Source organism: Typopeltis vanoorti, chromosome 1 (assembly GCF_054136105.1).
Source record: "Typopeltis vanoorti isolate ZY-2024b chromosome 1, IOZ_Tvanoo_1.0, whole genome shotgun sequence".
NCBI classification, from domain to species: Eukaryota; Metazoa; Arthropoda; class Arachnida; order Uropygi; family Thelyphonidae; genus Typopeltis; species Typopeltis vanoorti.
The window spans coordinates 158695807-158720374 of record NC_143549.1 but is presented as its reverse complement, the minus strand read 5'-3'; the positions used below and the strand labels follow the sequence as shown (position 1 = coordinate 158720374).

The 24568-nt window shown below is 37.5% G+C and overlaps 1 protein-coding gene across 1 annotated transcript in view; it reads right to left on the bottom strand.

Moving 5' to 3' along the window:
* Positions 1-24568, bottom strand: part of LOC150110580 (cilia- and flagella-associated protein 43) — a 258702-nt gene that overhangs the window by 168223 nt on the left and 65911 nt on the right. The window contains exon 5 of the mRNA XM_090401995.1: positions 2857-2964. Coding sequence (XP_090258121.1) covers positions 2857-2964 — 108 coding nt within the window. The remainder of the gene's footprint in view (positions 1-2856; positions 2965-24568) is intronic.

Sequence of the window (24568 nt, the reverse complement as noted above, 5' to 3'; positions counted from 1 at the left end):
ACCTTCACCACCTCTGCAATATGTCCCCTAAACTTCAGGTTTCTATCAATCATCAACCCCAGATCTCTTGTCTCCCCAACTTCCTCCAGTATAACTCCTTCCAAAGAGTATGCAGTGTCACATCGATGTTTCCCAAACCTCAAGACCTTACATTTTGCTGCATTAAACTTAAACCCTCATTCATTTGCCCAACTATCTAGCTTATTCAAATCCTCTTGCAGGGCCACCACATCTGCACCATCACTAATAATCCTTCCCAGCTTCGCATCATCTGCAAACAACTGAATATCCCCTTGCAATCACTGGCAATGTCATTGATGTAAAGGTTAAACAATATAGGTCCTAGTACTGAGCCCTGTGGGTCCCCACTTGTAACCTTCTGTCTCCTTGAAACTGCTCCACAATACACAACCCTCTGATACCTATCAGACAGCCAATCCTGAATCCAGTTGACCAATCTGACATCCAGACTCATGTGTTGCAACTTAAATATCAGCTTATCATGTGACACCCTGTCAAATCCCTTTGCTAAGTCTAAGAAAATTGCAGTATATGCCTTTCCCCCATCTAATGTTCTTGTAACTTTATTATAAAAGGCTAGCATACTGCTAAAACAAGAGCGTCCTTTCACAAATCCATGTTGACTCTCAAAGATAACATTACCCTCATGTGCACAGTGATGTATACGGTCCCTCACTACTTTCTCCAAGATCTTAACAACTACTGATGACACACAGACTGGTCTATAATTAGACACTTCCAGTCTGTTGCCACCCTTATGCACTGGCACTATCTTACCTTCCTTCCATTCCCTGGGCACCTTTGCCGAAGCCAGACTTTCATTGAAAATCCAGGTTAAAGGCACTGTCAGTTCCCTAGCACATTCTCTCAAAACTCATGGTGAAATACCATCCAGTCCCAAAGCTTTATTGACATCAAGAGTTCTCAGTATCTGAAACACACTCTCCTCCTATACCTCTAAACCTTGAACCTGCCCTATCCCTCTAGCATTAAAACTGACTCCTCCAGGATGAAATACTCCATTAAAGTGGTCATTGAACAATTACACTATATCCTCTGCATCAGTCTCTATTTCGATTTTTATCCCTCAATATCATTTTCCCACAGCCATTTCTCCTCCTACTGGCCATATAGCTAAAAAATTCCCTAGGATTTTCTTTGGATCTTAGGGCCAATCTCCTCTCATATTCCAGTTTCGCTTTCCTTACCACACTAGTCACTCTTCTAGCCTGTGCCTTATATTCTTCACGCATCCTCTCTTCACCTGTCTCCTTATATCTCTTCCATAGCCTCTTTTTAACATGCAATTCCTGTTTAATATTGTTTGTCATCAACTTTACTCCAAATTGTGTCCTCTTCTTCACTCGTGGTATACAACTTACCATTTCTGCTAACAAATATTCTTTCACAATTTCCCACGCACTAACGATATCCCAGCCTTCCAATTCCTCCCTCCATGAAACTCCCCAAAGTTGACGTCTAAGACTATTATAATCACCTGCATTATAATTCCACATACGTTCCCGTCACTTTGATACTCCTGCATGTCTATTCATTTTCCAAGTCAAAACCATATAGTCACTCTCTCCAACTGGTGGGAGAGATGTCATTTCAGTTATTATTAACTCTTCTGATGCTATAACCAAATCTAAAACTGTTGAACCTCTTGTTCCCTCTGTTACATGTTGCCTAAGACATTTGTCCCTCAAGAATTCTAGAAATTCCATTCCACTATTGCTACATGCATCTTCCTCTCTCCAATTTATACTACTGTAGTTAAAATCTACCATAACAATCATTCTTCTTGCACTTGCCAAACTGAGCTGTCTAAACATCTTCTGGTCCCCATTCTCCGTGCTCCTGGGTCTGTAGCAACACCCCACTAAATATCCTGTCTTGACTACCACTACCTCACACCATATGCTCTCAAAATCATTTGTCTCACTTCCTTCCAAAGCCTCCACTCTTAGAGGACATAGGTCATCACTTATCAAAAGCAGTACCCCACCACCACGCTTTCCCCTCCTATCCTGACGAAAAATGCTATGCCCAGCGACTTCTATTCCTGTTATTATATCCCCTTCTGTCAACCACGTCTCAGTGATCCCAATAATTTTTGGCCAGGTGATTCTATCTGCGCCACCAATACCTCTCCCTTATTCTGGATACTCCTGGCATTAGTATAAAGCATATAAATGCCACTCTTTCTATACCCAGCATTATCCCTTCTAGACCCCACTAGGCTCAGTGTTACCTTACATCGTCTCCCTTCTCCCAAGTATCCATTCCCACAAGAGGCCACACCTGCTATCATCCTCCCTGGGACACACTGACTCGTTCATAACATATTATGGAAATATTTAAGCTATTGAAGGGTTATTATCATGTTAACACCGAGGATAGACAAGGGCTATCCCTGGAAGTTGCAAAAGGGAATAGTGAGTAAAAGGGTAAGACATGAGTTTTTTTGCATGGAGAGTAGCAGGCAAATGGAATGCATTGCCTGAGAGGGTGGTGATCATGCAGACAACAGATGAGTTTAAGGAGTGGTAGGACAGACTTCATGTTGACCTCCCACAATGTGGCTTGTGACCCTGTTGAGGTCTGGAAAATAATAATAACTATTATTATTAATAATAATTATAGTTAAATATAATTTTAATTAACAATAATAATTATTATTATTCTGGTTGATCTGTTCACCTTGCAATATGTGAAGAAAAAAAAAACACTCATTTTCAGGACACAATGAAGCGACACACTTAAAAATTAGAATCCATGAATTCAATTTAAAACTGAAGTACTAAAATCAAAGCATCTATACTGTCTAAATACCATCTGTTCTTCAGTAGCCATAATAGTCTGTTGAACATAAATTTCCCACTTCTTTAGTTCTTCTTCGATTACCATAGATAAAGTTAAGGTGAATATCTTCAACTCCTCCTAAATGTCAACCATATAATTTTAAAATTTGTAAAAATGTATGTTATAAATACAAATCTATTAATATGCTGTAATTCTAGCTAAATTTTTCAAAACAATTCTAAAACTCTAAGAAAGATTTTGATTTTTAATGATAATCACACCCACATAAAAGTTGTAACCCACTATCAATTAATATTGTGAGTGGACTAAGGGCTGGAATACTCTGGAAACCCTGACCTAGAGTAAACAATGTTGTGATCTCACACCAGATAATTAAAATTATGAACCAGCTATAAACACTCACAGGCTTGTATGCTTAAGAAGATTTCACTGATGGGCAGCTGAATAGAGAATGGGAAACTATCCATGTAACTATGAGGGAGGAAAAACAACTCGAACTTTATGTATAAAACACAAGAGACATAAAACTTTGTAGACTGGCTTTACTGTTAAACATTAATCATAACAAAATGAACACGAATATTTGTGTGGTTTTGTAAATCTTCATTTAGTTTATGTTACTGAGACTGAGACCACATGTTTCTAAACATATAAGAGATTTATTAAAATAAACAATAACCCAACAAGATTAATAATTTGTTGGACTTACATCATCAGGGGTACCAAAACTTATAAAAAATTACTAGAAAAAATTAATTATACATAGCAGATATTAATCAGAACTTCACAGCTAGTATATACAAACAAAGTGACCAGAAAAAAATTGGTTGTATTAATTACTATGTACACCATGGAGCAATGGTCGTTGTCGCCATCACGTTCTATAATGTAACAACAGTGGCTTAATCTGGTCACTTTGTTTCTATGTGCTAGTTGTGAAGTTCTGATAACATCTGCTATGTGTAATTAATTTTTTCTAGCTTTTTCGTATGTAAGTTTTGGTACCTCTGATGCTGTATGTCCAATGACTTATGAAACTTGTTGGAAACTTTTTCGGTCTCAATACCGAAGAATTGCTAAATCACAGAAATATTTGGTATTCATCAAAACCTTCATTTAATTTCTAATATAGAGACCACAAGTTTCTAAACATAAAACAGATTTATTAAAATAAACAATACAACATAACAAGTTTTGTAAGTCACTGTACTTTCATTATCAGAGGTACAAGATTTGCATTAAAATACTAGAAAAAAAAAGTTTACACAAAACAGATGTTATCAGAACTACAAAACTAGTACATATAAAAAAATGGCCAGAAAAACTGTTGTATTAACTAAACTGTAAGTATTGGAACAATACTAATCGTTGCTGTCAAGTTCTGTGGCATAATGTGTGTCATATTCCAGTTCCAAAGTTGTTAGATTTTTGAGGAATTATTATTATTATTATTACATTACATCTACAAAGAGTCCAAAGACGCATAAAGAACGGGCACCTAATCTACAACTCTGCATCTCCACCACTTAATCCACAAAATAATAAAAATTGCAACTTACATCATCATCATCTACACAAATGACGGCATGTATTTTTTTTGTCTGTAAATTGCATGTTTTCTCAAGGCCAATTTGTCCATATGCAAAATGAAAAACCCGAGTTTTTTGGGAGAAAAACCATGCTATCTCCATGTGACATCAACTAACCCATCTTCAAATAAAAAAACACATATAATGATTCCTCTCATCAAAACAAGAATCGAACATAGGCCTTTTTCAATCATAGGGTGCAATGTGCCATCATTCTTCCAATTACACTACGGAATGCAACTCAGATTTGGTGTAGGATTCTACATTTTATAGGGATACAGAGTATTTCTAAGAGTTTTTTAAATTTTCCTATAAAACAATTATGATCAATATATAGAAATTCTATATCTTGCAAAACTACTTAGCAGTTTGTATTTGTTGTGTGGTAAGCAATTATGATTTATGCTTTCTTTTATTATTATTATTCGAGCCTCCATGGAGTCAAGAGATTCATCCTTGGAGGTCCTTCCTAGGAAACACAAAATCTACCATATCACTCCTTGAACTCATTGACCATTCTTGCTCTCACTACTCTATCAGGCAATGCATTCCATTGCTCAACCACCCTTTACGCAAAGAAACCACTCCTCACCCTCTTGCTCACAGCTTCCTTTCGTAACTTCCAGGAATGGCCCCTTGTCATCAATCCTCCTTGCTGTTACACAAAGAATTCCCCAGTGTCAACCACCCTGTAACTACTTCTCAACAGTTTAAAAGTGTCAATCATGTCACCTCTCCTTCTTCTATCTACAAAACTCCACAGTCCACATTCCCTCAGCCAATCCTCATAACTAACATTGTACAGTCCTGAAACCATCTTTGTTATCCACCTCTGTACACTTTCCACAGTTAATTTATCCCCTTCCAATCCTGGGGACCAAATTTGAGAACAATAATCTAAGTGTAGTCTGATCAGGGTCTTATACAGTGGAACGATAACTCTTTCATCTCTGCAAGTCAATTTTCTTCTGATTACTGCAGCAATCCTTTGGGTTACCTTCACTACCTTTGCAATATATTCCCTGAATTTCAGGTTTCTATCAATCATCACCACCAGATCTCTTGTCTCCCCTACTCCTGTACAGCTTTTCCATGAGAATGCAGCCTCCCATCAAATATATCCCCAAACTTCAAGACTTTACATTTTGCTGCATTAAACTGAAATTCACATTCATTTGCCCATCTTTCTCATTTATTCAAAAATCCTCTTGCAGGGCTGCCACATCTGCACTATTACTAATAGCCCTTTCCAGCTTCACATCATCATCTGCAAACAATTGAATATCCCCCCCCCCCAACACACACACACAATCAATTGATAATGTCATTGATATAAAGGTTAAGCAATACAGGTCCAGTACTGAGTTCTGTGGGATCCTACTTGTAACCATCTGCCTGCTTGATATTGCCCCACCATACACAACTCTCTGATACCTATCAGATAACCAATCCTGAATCCAGTTGATTAACCCAAGATCTAAATCCATATGCTGCATCTTAAATATCAGCTTATCATGTGACACCCTGTCAAATGCTTTGCAAAATACATAAAAATGGCAGGATATGCCTTTCCCACATCAACTGTTCTTGTCACTTTTTTTCCCTCAATGTTTTTTACATGTTCAGACATGCATGTCTCTAGACCATCCTGTCTAGTCTTGTGTAACAACATATATTTCTTGACCTCTAAGAACTTAAAAATGATGCACTGGCTTTCTTCTGTTTAATCCTGTGTAATGGCTGTCTAAAGTGTGGTCTTCCAGTCCTACCTTGCTATAATGATGATAGTGAATGCATTTCTTGTGTTCTGTGAGTCAGATATTAATGGATCTTCCTGTCTGCTCATAGTAGGCTGAGTTACAATCACAGGAAATTACATACACTCCAGGACGAGGTAAATAATGGAATTTTTCATTAGGAGTGCAGATCAGAGTTACTAATTTGATGGTGTTTTTTTTTTTTTTTTAATATTGTTCCCATCCACAAAACTTCATTTGCAAATGTATAGTATATTTCGTATTGTGCATTGGCTAAGGATTTTTTTCTATGTTATTCAATTTTATCTATTTTTTGCATTTTTAGCAAGATTTTTTACATAGTCCATAAACCCTGCTCTAGAGACCAAACATGAAACTTTTTCAAGCCATTTCAGGCCTCCAATAAGTGGAGTGGTGGTCTTAAACTTGGCAATAAAATTCATCTGCTATCTAAAGATAATCATAAACATTCATGCCATGGCAGGATTCAAACCAGCAACCTGTTGGTTGGAAAATGGGTATGATCACTACTTGGCCAACTAGACTGGCTGTGAAGGTTGTGTGGTGTGAATTTATGTTGTTTCGTTAGCTTGATGATCTTTTCATATGTTCCCAAGATATATAGTATAATAATGGTGATGCTTTGCTCATTTGTTTGGAGAGAGAGAGAGAAGCTTGTGTGTGTTTGTTTGGGGGAGGATTGCATGCAGCATTTTTTTATTTTTTTTTAACCACGCTACTGGCCAAGATGTCTATAGATGGCAAAGTTATCATGGATGTGAAGTGCATATAAAAATTGTAATACCATTGATATTACCTTTAAATATATGATGGATACGAAGCTTATGAGAATGCGTATTTGATCCATAATGGCCGGTAAGGTGGTTAAGGAGCTGTAACTATTGGCTAAAAAAAAAAAAAAATGCGATAAAGACAGATGAGTTCTGTGGCTGTGGCACTAAAACAAATAGCCCTGGCTCTATGAGTCAGTGTTTTTAGAATTCCATGCTGTTGGACTGGATGATGATGATGATGTTATTATATAGATACGTTCCAGTGTGTGTATTGGCTTTCTATAAATAAAGAAAGCATAATGAACCACCCAAAAGGCAAGTGACTAGAAGAGGCAAAGATTTATTTGAATATTTTTCTAATGTGAAGTGAATTTTAGGGTGTCATCTCTTAAGATCAGTTATGAGGGAATCCAAAGCTTGGCCCCATGAGGTAAATATATACATCATAAATACATATATTGGCAAGGAAGGCAACAGGAAACCACCTTGCATCATTATCTCCCTAGTAATCAGCTGCTACCCTCTCAAAGAGAGAAAGCCACAGGATCAGATCAGAAATACATATATATTTGCCTAATGGCAAATATATATCACTATATAATTTAGCCAGACTAAAGGTTTTGAGAACACCTGTGGTAAGTGTTTGTTCTCCAAATGCTCCATGTAAAAATTAGCCAAGGGAGCAGAGAGGGGAACCCATTGCAGTACCATTAATTTTTTGCAGCATTTTCTTTGCTAAATAAAGTAACCTTCATGCATATTAAATTCTATTTCATTCATATTCCATATTCCTGCATTTCATGTATACTAATGCCAGGAGTATTAGGAACAAGAAGGAAGAATTTTTGGTCTTGGTTGGCTCTTCCAGGCCACAAGTTATTGGCATTAGTGAAACATGGCTGACAGAAGATGATATAGCTAGTGGGATTGAATGTGAGGGTTATAGTGTGTTCAGGAGGGACAGGTAGAATAAAAAGGGGGGAGGAGTGTTATTGATGATAGCTGATGAACTGCTGCCAAGGAGAATAGAAGTTGAACTGTAGGATAGAGAAAAGAGCACATTTGAGGCTATTTGGTGTAAGATTGAGGCTAGCAGAACAAAATATACAATAGGGTGCTGCTATAGACCAGGTGATGAAATAGATGGTGGAGATAGTATGCAGAAGCAAATAGAAGCAATGAGTGGAAGGAGAGTAATTATTATGGGGGATTTCAACTATGGTAACATTGATTAGAAGGAGGAGAGGACACATGGGAGGAAGGAATTGGATTTTATGCAGTTATTATGGGATAACTATCTGCGACAGCATGTAATGGAAAATACTAGGGATCAGAGAGTGCTGGACCTAGTAACTGCATCTGAGAATTTGGCTGTAACGAATATGACCACGTTGCCACCAATTGGTGAGAGTGATCATTGGATCTTGAGTTGGGAGGTGACTAAATGTGTGGAATTTTCAATTAAGACAGGGTACATGGGGAATTACTGGGCTGGTAAGTATGACAAGCATAGGAGTTTGCTTGGTTCAGTGCCATGACATGTAAAACTGGAAGGGCTGGATGTTGATAGTGCATGGGAGGTGGCTAAGGAGTGTTTGCAGGAGGCAATGGCTGACTGCATACCTAAAGTCCGAATAGTAAATCAAATAGGGGTTAAATGGATAAATAACAACAACATTAAGCTTGAGCTGCAAAAAAAGAAACAACTGTGGAGGGAATTTAAGGAGAAAAGTGACCTGCAGGCACATAAACGGTATAAAGCGCAGGCCAGAAGGGTAACAAGTGTGGTAAGAAAAGCAAAACCGGATTATTAAAGAAAATTAGCCATGCAGGCTAAAGAGAATCCCAAACAGTTTTTTCGATATGTTGCAAGTAAAAGAAAAAATGTATACGGCAGAATGATTTTAAAGAATGCCGATGGTAGGGAGGTAACCGAATCAGTTGATATAGTGGAATTACTGAGCGAGCACTTTGCAAGAATATATCATCAGGTGGTGACATTGCAGGAATGAAAGAACCAACAGCTTATATGGGAATGGTGATGAATGAAGTGAAGTTGAATAGTCTATTACAAAACCTCAATATGAAAACATTTGTGGGATTGGATGGTGTATACCAGCTCATGTCGTACGTGAAGTGGCTAAAGAACCGTCAGTGCCCTTGACCATTTTGTTTAATTTGAGTCTCGGATCTGGGTTAGTCCCGAAGGGGTGGAAAGAGGGGATAAATAGTTTCACTGCATAAAGAAGGTTCCAAGACTGCTGTTGTAAATTACCGACCAATCAGCATATCAGGAATCATTGTCAAAGTCTTGGAGAAAATAGTCAAGAGGAGAATACAGGAATGGATAGGTGAAAATGGGATACTGTATGGAAGAATAGCATGGTTTTGTGAAAGGTAGAGCATGCCTCAGTAACACAGTGATGGATAAACTGGATAAGGGTAATGGGTTTACAGTGATTTTACTGGACCTTGCCAAGGCCTTTGACAGGATACCACATGTTACTCTAATCAGTAAACTGGTGCAGATGGGGATGGACATAGGGTTGGTGAGATGGATAGGAGGGTGGCTGATGGAGAGATATCAGAGAGTAGTTTATTCAGGAGTAGAGTAAGGGTAATGGGTTTACAGTGATTTTACTGGACCTTGCCAAGGCCTTTGACAGGATACCACATGTTACTCTAATCAGTAAACTGGAGCAGATGGGGATGGACATAGGGTTGGTGAGATGGATAGGAGGGTGGTTGATGGAGAGATATCAGAGAGTAGTTTATTCAGGAGTAGAGTTCAAAAGACAGCATGTGACTAGTGGCGTGGCACAGGGTTCTGTTCTTGGACAATGCTGTTTAATTTGTTCATTAACGATATAGGAAAGGATCTGAGAGGAACTGTTCATTTGTTTGCTGATGATGCAAAGTTGCGTAGGGCAATAGAATGCAGAGGATGTTGAAATTTTGAAGGATGATTTGAATAGTTTGGAGGGCTGGGCTAAGGAGAATGGATGTCAGTTTAATGTAGCAAAATGTAAGGTTATGCATTTTGGGGTGAAAAGATTAGCAGCAGTATATCACATTGGTGGAACTGTACTCCAGGAGATTGATGAGGGCAGGGACTTGGTAGTGTTGGTGGATAGGGAGTTGAAGTTTAGGGGGCACATTGCAAAAGTGGCTAAATCTGCTCATCAAATCACTTGGATGCTGAAGAATATTTGACAAGCAGGTTATTGTTCCTCTGTATCGAATCTTGATAAGACCCTATCTCGACTACTGTGCCCAGATTTGGTCACCTAGGTTTCTTCTTGATAGGGGAGGAGGTGGAGAGGATCCAGAGATGAGTGACCAAGATGACAGCAGGTCTATGGAATGAACCTTATGAGAACAGGATTTTTGAATATTTGTGTGTTTGCAGAAGTTGGTTGATAGGTGGAAAAGGTTCAAATTACTGAAGGGTTTCTATAAGATTAATTCAGAAGATATTTTTGAGAATAGGACTGGCAGTGGGAGGACTAGGGCCATCCATGGAAACTGGGCAAGAGTGTGTTAACAAGGGTGTTAGAGCTAGGTTTTTTACTTGGAGAGTGGTGAATGAGTGGAATAAGCTGCTAGAGTCTGTTGTGGGTGCCATGACTATAAATGAGTTCAAGGCGAAGTATTGTGTGAATGTTGAGTAGTTGTTCTTGGCATGATGTTAGGGCCTCCCTCGATGAGTCTAAGGACTTGTGATTGTAATACTGTTAAATTACTACTATTTGGGGTTTTTTTTGATCAAAAAAAAACCCAAATAGTAGTCATTTATTCTCTCCTATAGAGTCTAAGTACTCATTGGAGTTGCCAGTACTACTACTACTACTACTACTACTAATAATAATAATAATAATATGTACGGGGTATATCTAAAAAAAACAGCAATAGCAGTACTAATGATTCATAATTATTTTTAACGGTATTAACACCACCAAATGAACTATTTTATAAACAAAGATATTTATTAACAGTCTTATGTTTCGCTTGGATTTCAAACCAGCATCTTCAGAGCACAAAGCAACATGTTATAGTTTATATTCTACAAAGAGTGTAAACTATAACAATTCAAAAACAATTCAAAGTGAAACAATTCAAAATTGTAATTGATAAAAGAACTAAATTCCTAATTTGGCACCTCTAATGTTGTAAAAAAAAAAGTATTACAGCTATTGAGGAGTTGATCTTAAGATGACAGTCTCCAAATTTTTTGGCAAATCAATGCAGCCATACTTGTTGAGGTTAGGAGAATTCTTCGTAGCCATGGCTGACTCTAAAAATAATCTTTCTGACCTATAATGAATTCAAAATAGTACATTGGTTTTCTTCCATCTAATACTGTGTGAAATCCTGACTTGCCACAATAATGGTAGTGAATGTATTTTTTATGTTCTATTTTTTATTTTTTATATAGATAGAAAGATAGATAATACTAATGAAATATAATCTTCTCATTGTATTCAAACCAATCATGAAATTAGCAACTTTGATGCACTCTCTTAAGAACGAACTCCATACTCGAGCACATCTTGGAATATAGGAAATGTTCTGTGATTGTAACTTGATCTTCTATGAGCAAACAGGAAGATTCATTAACATTGACTTCAGAGAACACATTCAGTACCATCATTATGGGAAGTTAGGATTGGCAGATTACACTTTAGACCCCATCACACAGGATTAGATAGAAGAAAGCCAAAGTACTATATATTATTATTATGATGATGATTATTACATTAGCCTCCATTAAATCAATAGATTTATCATGGGATATCTACTCCACCAGCAGCATCTCTATCATAATAAACTTTTGAAGTTATTTATACTCCCTGCATTTATAATGTACTTCAGCAATGCATTCCACTCACCAACAACTCCCCATGTAAAAAAATCTACTCTTAACACCTTTCTTGACCGCATTTTTATACAACTTCCAGGGATGTCCTCTTGTTCTTTGCATCTTAATGTCCACTCTTTTTATAATTCATTCTGTTTTAATCTGGTAGAATCCCTTAAATAACTTGAAGGTCTCTCTTTTCCTCCTATCCACCAAACTCTGTAATCCTCATTCCTCAGCTGCTCTGCATGACCAACACACCAAAGTCCTGATATCAATTTGATCATTCATCTTTGAATCCTCTCTAGTGTTCCCCATCAAATTGAACAGTAAGCAACCAATTTTGAGTACAACAATTCACAAGTGGTCAGACCAATGATTTATACAGAAGCACCACCACCTCCTTATCCCTACATCTGAATGTACTTTTTATGATAGCAGCAATATGATGTGCAGTCTTCACAACACTTGCAATGTGTCCTTGGAACTTTAGTCCACTATCTACCATCACCCCAAGATTCTGAATTTTATCCACTCCCTGAAGTACAGCCCACCAATACAGTATGTTAGCCTTATATCTCTGCACTCCAAAGTGTAACACCTTGCATTTATTAATATTAAAACTAAATCCACACTCATCTTTCCAAGAAAAGTCTATTGAAATCTTCCTGTAGAGAATTAACATTAGCAATACTCCTCATAATTCTACCTAACTTTACATCATCAGCAAACATCTGAAGATCCTCGATCCATCCACACAAAATATCATTAACAAATAAGTTAAACAGTAGAGCCACTGGTCCCCTTCCTTTTCTGAGACATTGCTTCATCATACACAAATTGCTGGTATCTTTCAGAAAGTCAATCTTCAATCCAACTAACCAATCTGTTATCCAATCCTATCATCTGCAGCTCATACACCTATCTGTCATGTTGTCTCCCTTATCCAACACATTCATCACCTTATCATAAGATGTAAGCAGATGCAGACTGCTAAAGCAAAACCTGCCCATCACATATTCATCCTGACCATCACAGAAAATCTAATGTCTATCAACCCAATTCTGTATTCTCTTACTAACTAATTTCTGCAAAATTCTGACCATAACTGTAGATCTGTAGATATACAGACTCTTAATATAATTGGAACTTCTGTCCTAGAACCATGCTTGTGGAGAGGCTATTTTGACTTCTTTCCACTACTTAGGAACTTTGCCACTGCAAGAATTTCATTAAATAACCAGATCAAGGGCCTTCTCTTGCACATTCTCTAAAAATATGTGGTGATATGTTATCCATTTCTGCAGACTTATTAACACCTAATCCAAGCGACATCTGAGTAAATAAATAAACTTGGTGTCAATAAGGCAATAGGATCTGATGACATATCTCCAAGCATCTTAACGGAATATTTCAGGGAATTGGCAGCAGCAATGGCATGCCTGTTTAATAAAAGTTTTGCAACAGCACGGGTTCCAAGAGAGAGGAAGGAGGGTAAAATTGTTCCACTGCATAAAGGTGGTGATAAGGCTCTAGCTTCAAATTATAGACCAGTCTGCATATCTGAAGTTGTGGTGAAGGTACTGGAGAGATACAGAAATGAAACTGATAATAGCAGTATTTGCTGTGGTTATCAGCATGTGTTTGTTAACAATAGATCATGTTTTACTAACTTAGTTATGTACTATAGCAAGGGGACAAATATATTGGACAGAGAAGATGCATATATAGTGATGTACTTGGATGTTGCATAGGCTTTTGATAGACTGCCACACAAAATCTGTTAAATAAATTGAAACAGATTTGATTGGATATTTCTGAGTTGGATCAGTGACTGGCTGTTGGATAGGTATCAGAAAGTTGTATATGGGGATGTGTTATCACAAAAGAGAAAGGCCACTAGGGGAGTACTGCAAGGGTCAGTTTTGGGGCTATTCTTGTTCATTTTATGTTAATGATAATGGGATAGGTTTAACTAGTGATATGTAGCTGTTTGAAGATGGTGCAAAACTGGGGAGAGCAATGCAGAGTCAAGTAGATGTTATGGACTTACAAGGGGACTTCAACAGATTGCATGAATAGGCAGGTAAATAGAGCTATCAGTCCAATGTTGCAAACTATAAGGTTTTGAGATTTGGTAAGCAACGATGGGATGCAAAGCATACACTTGGTAGGGAAACTTTAAAGGAAGTAGAGGAGAATTGTCAGTGAATGGAACATGTTACAGACTGTGTTGTTAATGCAAGAAATGTTAAGGATTTTAAGAGTCAGTAAATATACTGCCAGTTGAATGAGTATATGTGTATACTGACTCCATGGAGGGAGAAATAATATTAATAATTCTACATATACTGCCTTTCTACTTCTAATGTCACCTACTGTTTTGTATAATGTGGGATTTTTAATGAAGTTCCAGTCTGTGACTGCTGTGACATAGTGGACATCATGAAGGTATGACTGCAGTTCTTTGATGGAATGTACATAAATCTGGTGATCCACTATGCCCAATAGTTGATTGGATCAGTTATCTCACCTATTATTTTGTTATGTAGTTTTCAAATCTTCTTTGAAACATTACTAGCCAAAGCAACTTTTACTTAAAAAACAGTTTTGACTTCAAGAAAAAAAAATCAAAGTATTCATTTACTAGTTTTTCTAGATTAAAAGTATTCCTGGTGAGATACTTTTTTACAGGGTAGTTCACTATTGCTTTCCCCAACCTCCCAATTTTATCTGGGCTCAGGACTGGCATATGGCCGGGACGCATCCATGTGTGTGTGTTCACGGGACCAGTTTGCCTGTTCTGGGGGACGAAAAACCTAAGTTTCTGGGTGAAAAAACCCCCTACCTCAGTATCCAGCTAAGTCACCTTTCTCGAAAGAGACCAGATAAAGATTCCTCATGTCACTTTCCGACCAAAGGGCTTTGTCTATACTGACTGAGCTATGGAGGCTCTATTCATTCACTGGACTCTCAAATTATTGTTTCTTTTTATATGGTTTTTCTATTTATAAACATATTCATTCTGTAAACATTATTTACAGAATGATTTCCTTCAGGATTTTGTTAAATTTACCATCAATGCAGGATACTTCACATAGCAGAGAGTAAACTTATTGTTGTTATCATGTGGAGTTCCCCCCCCAATTTTCCTCATCCAACCCCCTTAGGACTGGTTGAGGTTGTGCCCTCCAATGAGGGACTTCTAAGTATGTATTTCTGACTGTAGATCCGTGTGTGTGTGTGTGTTCATGAGCCGGTTTGCCTGTTCTGAGGGATGAAAAACCCAAGTTTCTGGGAGGAAAAACCTTCCTCTCCCTCTGTATGAGACCAGCTAACTCACCTTTAGTTGAAAGATATCAGATAAAGGTTCCTCATATCATAGATGGGAATTGAAACCAGGTCTATCAGACCAAAGGACTTTGTCTATACCAACTTAGCTACGGAGGCTCTGGCAGAGTAAATTCTATAAGCAAACAGAAGGAACATCCATGGGCAGTCCTATCTCACCTGCTTTGGCTGATTACTTTATGAATCATTTCAAAAGCCAATGTTTTAACACCATTTTGTGTCAGCCTTGTATCTGGCTATGTTTCGTTGATGATATATTTGCAGTCTGGTCTCACTCTGAAACAGAATTAATTGGACAGAAGAAACTATTTATACACCTGCATCAAGTTCGTTACTGAACATGAATCTAACAAGTCTTTCCTTCCTGGACAGATACCGTAACAATTCATGATTCTGCAGGCAATACTGAATTTTGAATACTGACAACAGCTTTATGTCATCATCCTTTAAAAATGATAGGTATTATCAAAAGTCTTGTACACAGAGCATACTTTTTTTTTTTTTGTTGTTGGACTCCCTTCTATTAGAATAATTAAATAAAATAATAATCATATTATCATCTAATGAATATAAAGAAACTACTGTGTGGGAAATAATTGATAATTATCATCCTTCAGCCAATCTTCAACTTGATGTTAGGAGGATTTTCATACCTTTCATTAAATAACTTCAGAACAAACAGCAAGGATTCTCTGCAAATGAAACTTGCACTACTTTCAAACCAGCAAGGAATCTATCTTATTTCCTACCATCTACTAAAGATAAATTGCCTCCACTACCCTGTTCATGTTGGCTTTGCAATTTTAGGCAGACTGACCAACTATCCGCTCTCCAGCCAAAAGGCTGCGGGTTTGAACCCTGCCGTGGGCATGGATGTTTGTGATTGTCTGTGAAAGCATTAGTGGTGGTAGTCGGTGGTAGATGACGTTGGTGTCAGATGATGAAGGTTGGTGGAGTAGTGAGACGAAGAGTTGATGCACTCCCTCGATGAGTCTTTGGACTCCCTGGAGGTGTGATATAATAATAATAATAATAATCAGAATTGAAGAACAACAAGGTTACATAAGATTTCTAAAATAAGAAGGTTCAGGCCTTGCTTCTGGTACTATCAATGCTATACATAGAGCATAGGGATCAGATTAAGATGTTATACTATAGTAGATTTAAATTTGCTTGTCTATTCCTTGAAAAGTGCAAAACACTACATCATTGCCCCTAATTTTAATTGAACAGACTGCACTCCTGTCTCCTTGTTTTGGGAAGTAATTACCATAAACTGTTCATGAATTTTTTTTAAAAATTTACTTTTTTAAAATTTATTTATTTATTTATTATATTAACATTTTTTATTAATTCTGAATTGTACAACCCTACCTGGCTCCCTGGAACATTAATAGTGTTTTCTCCTGTTCACTCAGTTGTATCTGAGACACATGGAATTATACTCATGCTGTTGGACTCATTCTTGTGTTAATATTTTGAATGTAACCAATTCATTTGCTCTCTCTCTCTCTCCATGAATGAATGTTACAGTGAGCAAAATATATAGGAGATTTTAATAAATTCTAATTTCCCTTACATGTATTAAAACATTTTTTCAAGGCTTATTATTGTCAACCAAACATGTTGTGCCAACATGTTTGGTAGACATAATAGCAGACCAGTAGACTAAAATGATGGTACAATATGACAGAATTTCATGCCGGCTGGGGCATCGCCTGGTTAACCAAGGCCTCCATTGTTTTCATCAGGGAAACCAGGGTGAACAGCAAAAAGTTAGCTACTGGAACAAATTCCAGAATACATTCCAACTCAATATTAACAGAGTTTAAGATTGGTACTATCAACTTAAAAAACTTCAATGGAAAGAAAATGGAATCAGCAGAAGAATTGGATAAGTAACAGATCGACACAATAGAAATTACTGAAACAAAGAAGACAAAAACAGGTGAGATCTTTCTAAGCAACAAATGCAAAATGTTATATTCAGGCAATGACAATCAGCGAAAAGAGGGAGTAGCTATACTATTCAACACTAAATATAAGGATAAGCTTCTTGAATGGCAGGCAATATCAAGTAGAATGATGCAGGCAAATATCAGAATGGCAAACTGAACAATGAGACTTATTTGTGCTTATGGTCCCAAAAAAGGTTTTTGTTGTTGTTGTTATGTGTCATCCAGTCGTATTTGAATAAGTAATAGATCAGCACAACAGAAATTACTGAGAAGCTTTGTTCACAGGATCACCAGGCTCTCCACCCAACTCAGCCTCTTGTAATTTCTTTCAGTAAATGTAAGTTCAAGTTGGTAAGTTCTTTCATGTTGTCCATCCAATTCTCTTGTGGTCTTCTTCTCATTCCCTTGGCCATCCTCAACATAACTGCCTTTTCCAATGAGCTTGCACAATATGTCCAAAGTACATCAACTTCTTCTATTGTCCAAAGTACATTCACTTGGTTGATGTACTTTGGACAATATTATTATTATTATTATTATCTGAGACCTCCAGGGAGTCAAGGACTCATCGAGGGAGGCTGTAAATTACCCAACCCAGCTATCATACCTTCCCTTAAATTCATTTACACTAGATGCACTCACTACCCCTAAGGGCAAATTATTTCACTCACTCACTGCTCTCTGGGAGGAAAACCTAGCTCTTACCCCTTTCTTGACTGAGAACGACCTTAACTTCCATGGATGTCCCCGTGTTCTCTCCCTGCCTTCTATATAACAAAAAATTTCATCATTTGAAATGCTATAACACCCATTCAAAAGTTTATAGACCTCTATCATATCACCCTCTTTCTCCTATTACCCAGAGTCTGCAATCCACATACTCGCAATCTGTCCTCATAATCTAAATACCATAATGTGGATATAATCTTTGTGACTCTTCTTTGCACATTTTCCACGGCTTCTTTATCCTCTTGGAACCCAGGAGACCAAATCTGCACACAGTAATCCAGGTGTGGTCTTATCAAAGCCTTATAAAGAGGCAAAATTACTTCCTTATCCTTACATGTCAAGGTTCGCTTCAACATAGCAATTATCTTCGGAGGTGTATTTGCAACTTTTGCTATGTTTCTTATCCACCAATACACCTGGAATTCTAATCATGCCAAAGTGCATAACTTTACACTTACTAACATTAAACTGACAGCCATTTTCGTTTGCCCAGATTTCCAGTCTATTCAAATCATTTTGTAATTGCTGAATATCAATAGAATCCTTGATTGCCTTGTTCTTCACATCATTAGCAAACAATTGCAAATCTGATGATAGACCCTGCTTGATATCATTAATGTATAGATTGAACAATAATGGTCCAAGGATTGAACTCTGAGGTACATCACTGGTTACCTTAAATCTGGCAGATTCACACCCTCTGTATAGCACTTTTTGATATCTGTCTGTCAACCAACCCCTGATCCAAGTCAATAGATTACATTCCAATCCCATATTCTCTAGTTTACACAACAGCCTATCATGTGGTATCCTATCAAATGCCTTAGAAAAATCCAACATTATCATAGTTATCCATTCCCTTTATCCAACTTGGCCATAATATTGTTATACAATATGAGCAAATTGCTATAACATGAGCATCCTTTAGTAAACCCATGCTGTTCCCTGCAGAGTATAGAATGCTTGTCTACCCATTTCTGTATGTGAGTTCTTACCAACTTCTCTAAAATCTTCACTACCACACCAGAGATACTAATAGGTCGGTAGTTAGACGCATCGGTTTTTGCACCACCCTTGTGCAATGGAACTATCATACATTCCTTCCATTCCTGTGGTATCATTCCTGAGCTGAGACTCAAGTTATACAAATATGTCCAAACTATACATCAACCAAACCTCTACTGATTTAGCGATCATCTCCAAGGAGCATTCTGTCTTTATATTCTCTAAAACCTTCTTATTAATTATTCTTCAAGACCATGGAATTCTTAAGAGTCTCCTCCACAGCCATAATTCAAGGGAATCAATTCGTTTTCTGTTTTTATTCTTAATAATCCAGCTTTCACATCTGTACATCACTACTGGAAATATCATTGCTTTGACAATTCTAACTCTCATGGCCTTACACACACCTCTATCTTTCAAAATTTTTGTCAGGTTTAATATAGCTTTTTTAACCCATGACTCTCCTTCTTTAATTTCATCTTCACATTTATCACCATTTCTGATTCTAGACCACAGCATATCATCACTCTGAATGATTTCTATTTTATCTCCCTCTATTATAAATTCAATTAAATTGCCAAAATCCAACACTTTTGTTTTACTGATGTTTAAATTAAGTCCAGCTTTGTTACTTTCCATCTTTACTAATAGGATCCAGATCTTCCTTAATTTCTGTTATGAGGGTTGCATCATCTGCATATTTTAAATTATTTATTTTTCTTCCATCAATCTTAATTCCAGTGGAATATTTATCTAAATCAGCCATTCTCATGATATAATCACTATAAATATTAAAAAGATAGGGTGACAGCATACAAACCTACCACATCCCCTTTTTCCACTCAAATAATGTCTAATAATCCAAAAGCTGTTTTTACTGAAGCTTCTTAGTTGTCATACAGCTCTCAAGAGAATTAGGTGTTCAGGTATTCCCAGTGAGTTCATTTATTTATGCTTATGGCTACATGAAACTGGTAAGTGAAAAGTACAATCACAATTTCTAGCAACAAATGATGAAAATCTTAACATATAAATGTTCATTAAATAAAAGAACCAGCTTTCTAAGTCTTTCCCCTTTTTTTTTTTATAAATAAAGTAAACGTAACTTGTCATAATCAAGCCAGGGACAATTATCGTCCTGCTGTAACAAGTATGGCAAGGCTGCATGTTCTCACAACACTTCACAACATAAATGTAGCTGTATCCTAGATTTAATTAGAGAGCAGTTGTGTCTTCTCTGAGAAAACTTGATCCATTAAAGGAAGCCCATTTCACATTACATCATCATCTTCTAACATGAGAAGGAGTTCTGTTGATACCATGACAAGGACTATGAGAGTGACTACGAGAATAACATCTTCATGGTGTGATGGGACCTTGATCTTCTGTTTCCTCCATAACCACCGCCACCACCATACCAACTACAGGTCAAGGCCCAGGCTGGAAAGCCAATTCAAGACCTCATCCGTCACTTTGTGGATGTTCTGTAGGCCACCACCATAAAATTGGCGCCTTGGGCAGTCATACACAATATGAGTAATCGCCTGAGCCACGGGAGAACAATCACAATAAGGGTGATCTGACAGCCCCCATTTATGTAGAAGGTAGCCACATCTGCCCTGACTAGTTCTGATTATTGATCACCAAATCTTCCTAGGATGATCAAAATCAGGCTGCGGAGCACAGGGATCTTCTACCGGGAAGCCGTTTGTTGGTAGATTGTTGGACCAGTATTCTCTCCATATGTCAGATATTGATATTGATATTTGGGTGGCGGGGACTGAGACAGCCATCCCTGCCCCCCCCCCCCCCTGCCAGTAGTGTTGCCTTGTGGTACATTGTTGGTGCTTCAGGCAAAAGAAGCCCCAGAGATAAATCACAGGTAACATGAAGCTAATTGTCTCAAACAAAGCATCCAAAGGTTCCCTAGCCTCCTGGACTATTCACAATTATGATGAATACAAAACATTGAGTTCATTACAATCCATGGTCTGTTGTGATCCACACTCAAAAGCTTTCTTATAATCAATAAAACAGATGATTTTTCTTCTTCTAATTTTTATTATTTTTATTAACATCTGACCTCCATGGAGCCAGAGACACATCCTGGGAGGTACACAATATTGCACACAATGCTAATCCATTCATGCCTTAAACTGATTCAATGTGTCTACATTCACAACACACTCAGGCAATGTATTTCACTCACAAACCACTCTCCATGCAAAGAACTTGATCCTTACTTCTCTACCCTTCTTATATTTTCAAGTGATGGCCTTTCGTTCTACCATCGCACCCCACCCTCCCATTCTATGAAAATTTTCTTCCATGTAAACCTGATAACAACCCTGACTAGCTTATATCTCAATCATATCCCCTACCCACCTCCTCCTATTCACAAGGCTTTGCATCTTACATTCTCTCAATCTGTCCTACTCCTCCACATTCCAAAGAACACTGACCACCTTTGTGAATCTTCTCTGGATCCCATCCAAAATATCCTCTGGGCTAAGGAGAATGGATGAATTAATGTGGCAAAATGTAAGGTTATGCATTTTGGGGTGAAAAGATTAGCAGCAGTATATCACATTGGTGGAACTGTACTCCAGGAGATTGATGAGGCCAGGGACTTGGGAGTGTTGGTGGATAGGGAGTTGAAGTTTAGGGGGCACATTGCAAAAGTGGCTATATCGGCTCATCAAATCACTTGGATGCTGAAGAATACTTTGACAAGCAGAGACAAACAGGTTATTGTTCCTCTGTATTGAACTTTGAGCCATCTCGGCTACTGTGCCCAGATTTGGTCATCTAGGTTTCTTCTTGATGGGGAGGAGGTTGAGAGGATCCAGAGGCGAGTGACCAAGATGATAGCAGGTCTATGGAATGAACTTTATGAGAACAGGTTGAAGATTGTGAGTTGCAAAAATTGGTTGATAGGTGGAAAAGGGAAGATATGATTGAGACATTCAAATTGTTGAAGGGTTTCTATAGGATTAATTCAGAGGATATTTTTGAGAACAGGACTGGTGATGGGAAGACTAGGGGACATCCATGGAAGCTGGGCAAGAGCATGGTTAGTAAGGTTTGTTAGAGCTAGGTTTTTTACTTTTAGAGTGGTGAATGAGTGGAATAAGCTGCCAGAGTCTGTTGTGGGTACTATGACAGTGAATGATTCAAGGCAAAGTATGACAGATACTGTGTGAATGTCAAATAGTTCTGATGGACATGATGTTTAGGGCCTCCCTCGATGAGTCTAAGGACTCCTTGGCATCACTCATAATAATAATAATAATAATAAGAAGAAGAATTATCTTTACAACATACAAACTATTTGCAGCATTTAACTGGTCAATGAAACCCACGATGTCGTAGGTACATTTCTTTAAAACAACGCATTTCAAATATTGTACAAAATTATGACTCTAATAGATGATTGGATTTTTTGCATTGTATAGCTTATATGACTTAGTGTTTGTTTTTTATTATTCTTTAAAATAAAAGTAATTTTTGCAATACTAAGAAAGTTTGTGTGTTTAATTTGACAACAAACTAAAAACAATATTTTAATCGAATTAAAGTCAACAGGTAAATCTTATAAAGTATTACAAAATTAACCGAACTCTAATCTGAAAATAAATATAAAATTCATCATAAAAATCTAAAAACTCTAAAGTAAAAAACTTTGGTGTGAATATTCAAATTTGTGTAATTTTTTCTTAGTGTATTTTTATCTATATGTAATTTCATCCTTGTGTAATTTTGGCAATGTAATTTTATCCCATGTAAATTTGTCCCATGTAATTTTAACATGAAACCAAAAATACCGTATCTTCCATTTCTATTCATGTTAGAATATCATCTTTATTCAACCATGGTTCACTTATTCCAATGATTTCAGGACAAATAAACTGAATCTGTGAAACCATTTCATCTCCCTTATTTCTGATACATCTGGCATTTGCAAACAAACAGTAATTCATTTTTAAGTCTATACCCAGTCCTATTCAAGTCATTTGTCAGTTGTGATTTCCCCACCTCACCTGCCCAACCACCTCTATCACCACTTACCACATATCTGCTCCGTATCAACTTCCCCACCCACAGTGCAATATACTCCATCTTCATACACACGTTCACTACCACCTTCAACAGCCACCTCCCTATGCCATGTCTCAATGCCCACCTAGGCTCCGCCTCCCATTTCTCCATTTCTGTTACATTCCCATTTGTTCTTCATCTCTCACACTACTGTTTCCACTGCCAAGCAATTCTGTCTCTTCAATATCACTTACCTGATTTTTCACTTCATCTCTTCATCTCTGCTGCCTATGACACAGTGTGGAGAGAGGGTCTTATCTCAAAATTCCTAGAAACTATCCCATCACCAAAACTAGCCAATCTAATTAATCAAATACTAGCAGATAGATGGATACAAGCATCTCTCAACAAATCCCAAAGTAAATTCTTTAAGATTAAAAATGGCCTACCTCAGGGGTCAGTTCTTGCCCCATTGCTCTTTAACTTATATATTAGTGATATCCCAGAGACAGAATCACGGAGATTCATGTATGCTGACGATATTGCCATTGCAACTCAACATTCAACATTCCAAAACTGAGAATGAGAACAAAGCTGAGAACACCTTAACTGAAAATCTGGCTGTACTTGATAAATACTTTAGACGATGGTGATTACAACCTAACCTGAACAAAACTGAAGTAGCATCCTTTCATTTAAGTAATATCCAGGCCAACTATATCCCAAAAGTTTACTTCAGAAATAAACATGTGAAATTTAACAATCATCCAAAATACCTAGGAGTTACCCTAGACAGAAGTTTGATATTTAAATATCATCTAGAAAATATTGCTGGGAAATTAAAAACTCATAATGCATAAACTTGCCGGTAATTCTTGGGGTGCTGATGCCAACACACTGCATACTACCACACTGTCTTTGGTCTATTCCACAGCAGAGTATTGTGCTCCTGTGTGGCTGAACAGCACACACGCTTCTTTGGTCGATGTCCAGCTGAATCAACTATGAGGATAATCTCTGGAGCTTTAAGATCTACTCCTGGCTACTGGCTCCCACCTCTCAGTAATATAGCCCCTCTCTCACTTCACGGTACCCAAACCTTAAGCAAACTATGGACAAAAATAATTGGAAACAGTTTCTTGCCTATCCACCAAGACATTTCCTTCCATACTTCACAAAGACTTAAATCCAGGCACCTTGCCTGGAGGAGTGCAATACAAATAAACGACCAGAACTTCGACCTATGTGAGTCATGGGGAGAGTATTGGTTTCAACATACCTCTAATCTTCAAATACCCATCTCAAATCCGACATCTCGTCTGGAGGGCTTCAATCTCCCTAGACATGTATGGACCACTTTAAATCGGATCAGAATAGGACATGGGAGATGTAAGCATCTCTTGCATAAATGGAACTGGTCTGATACTCCAAACTGTGAATGCAGAAGAGGGATCCAGACTATCAATCACATTGTGCTTGAGTGCCCTATCTACTCATTCTCGTTCTAAAGAGGACTTTTTTAAACTGACCCCAGAATCCCTGGAGTGGATCCGGGATTTAAGGATTAAGTTCTGGCTCCTGATTCTTAATTTTGATGTTTAATCATTTCAACCTAGTGTACCCCTTTTAATATGATTTTTAC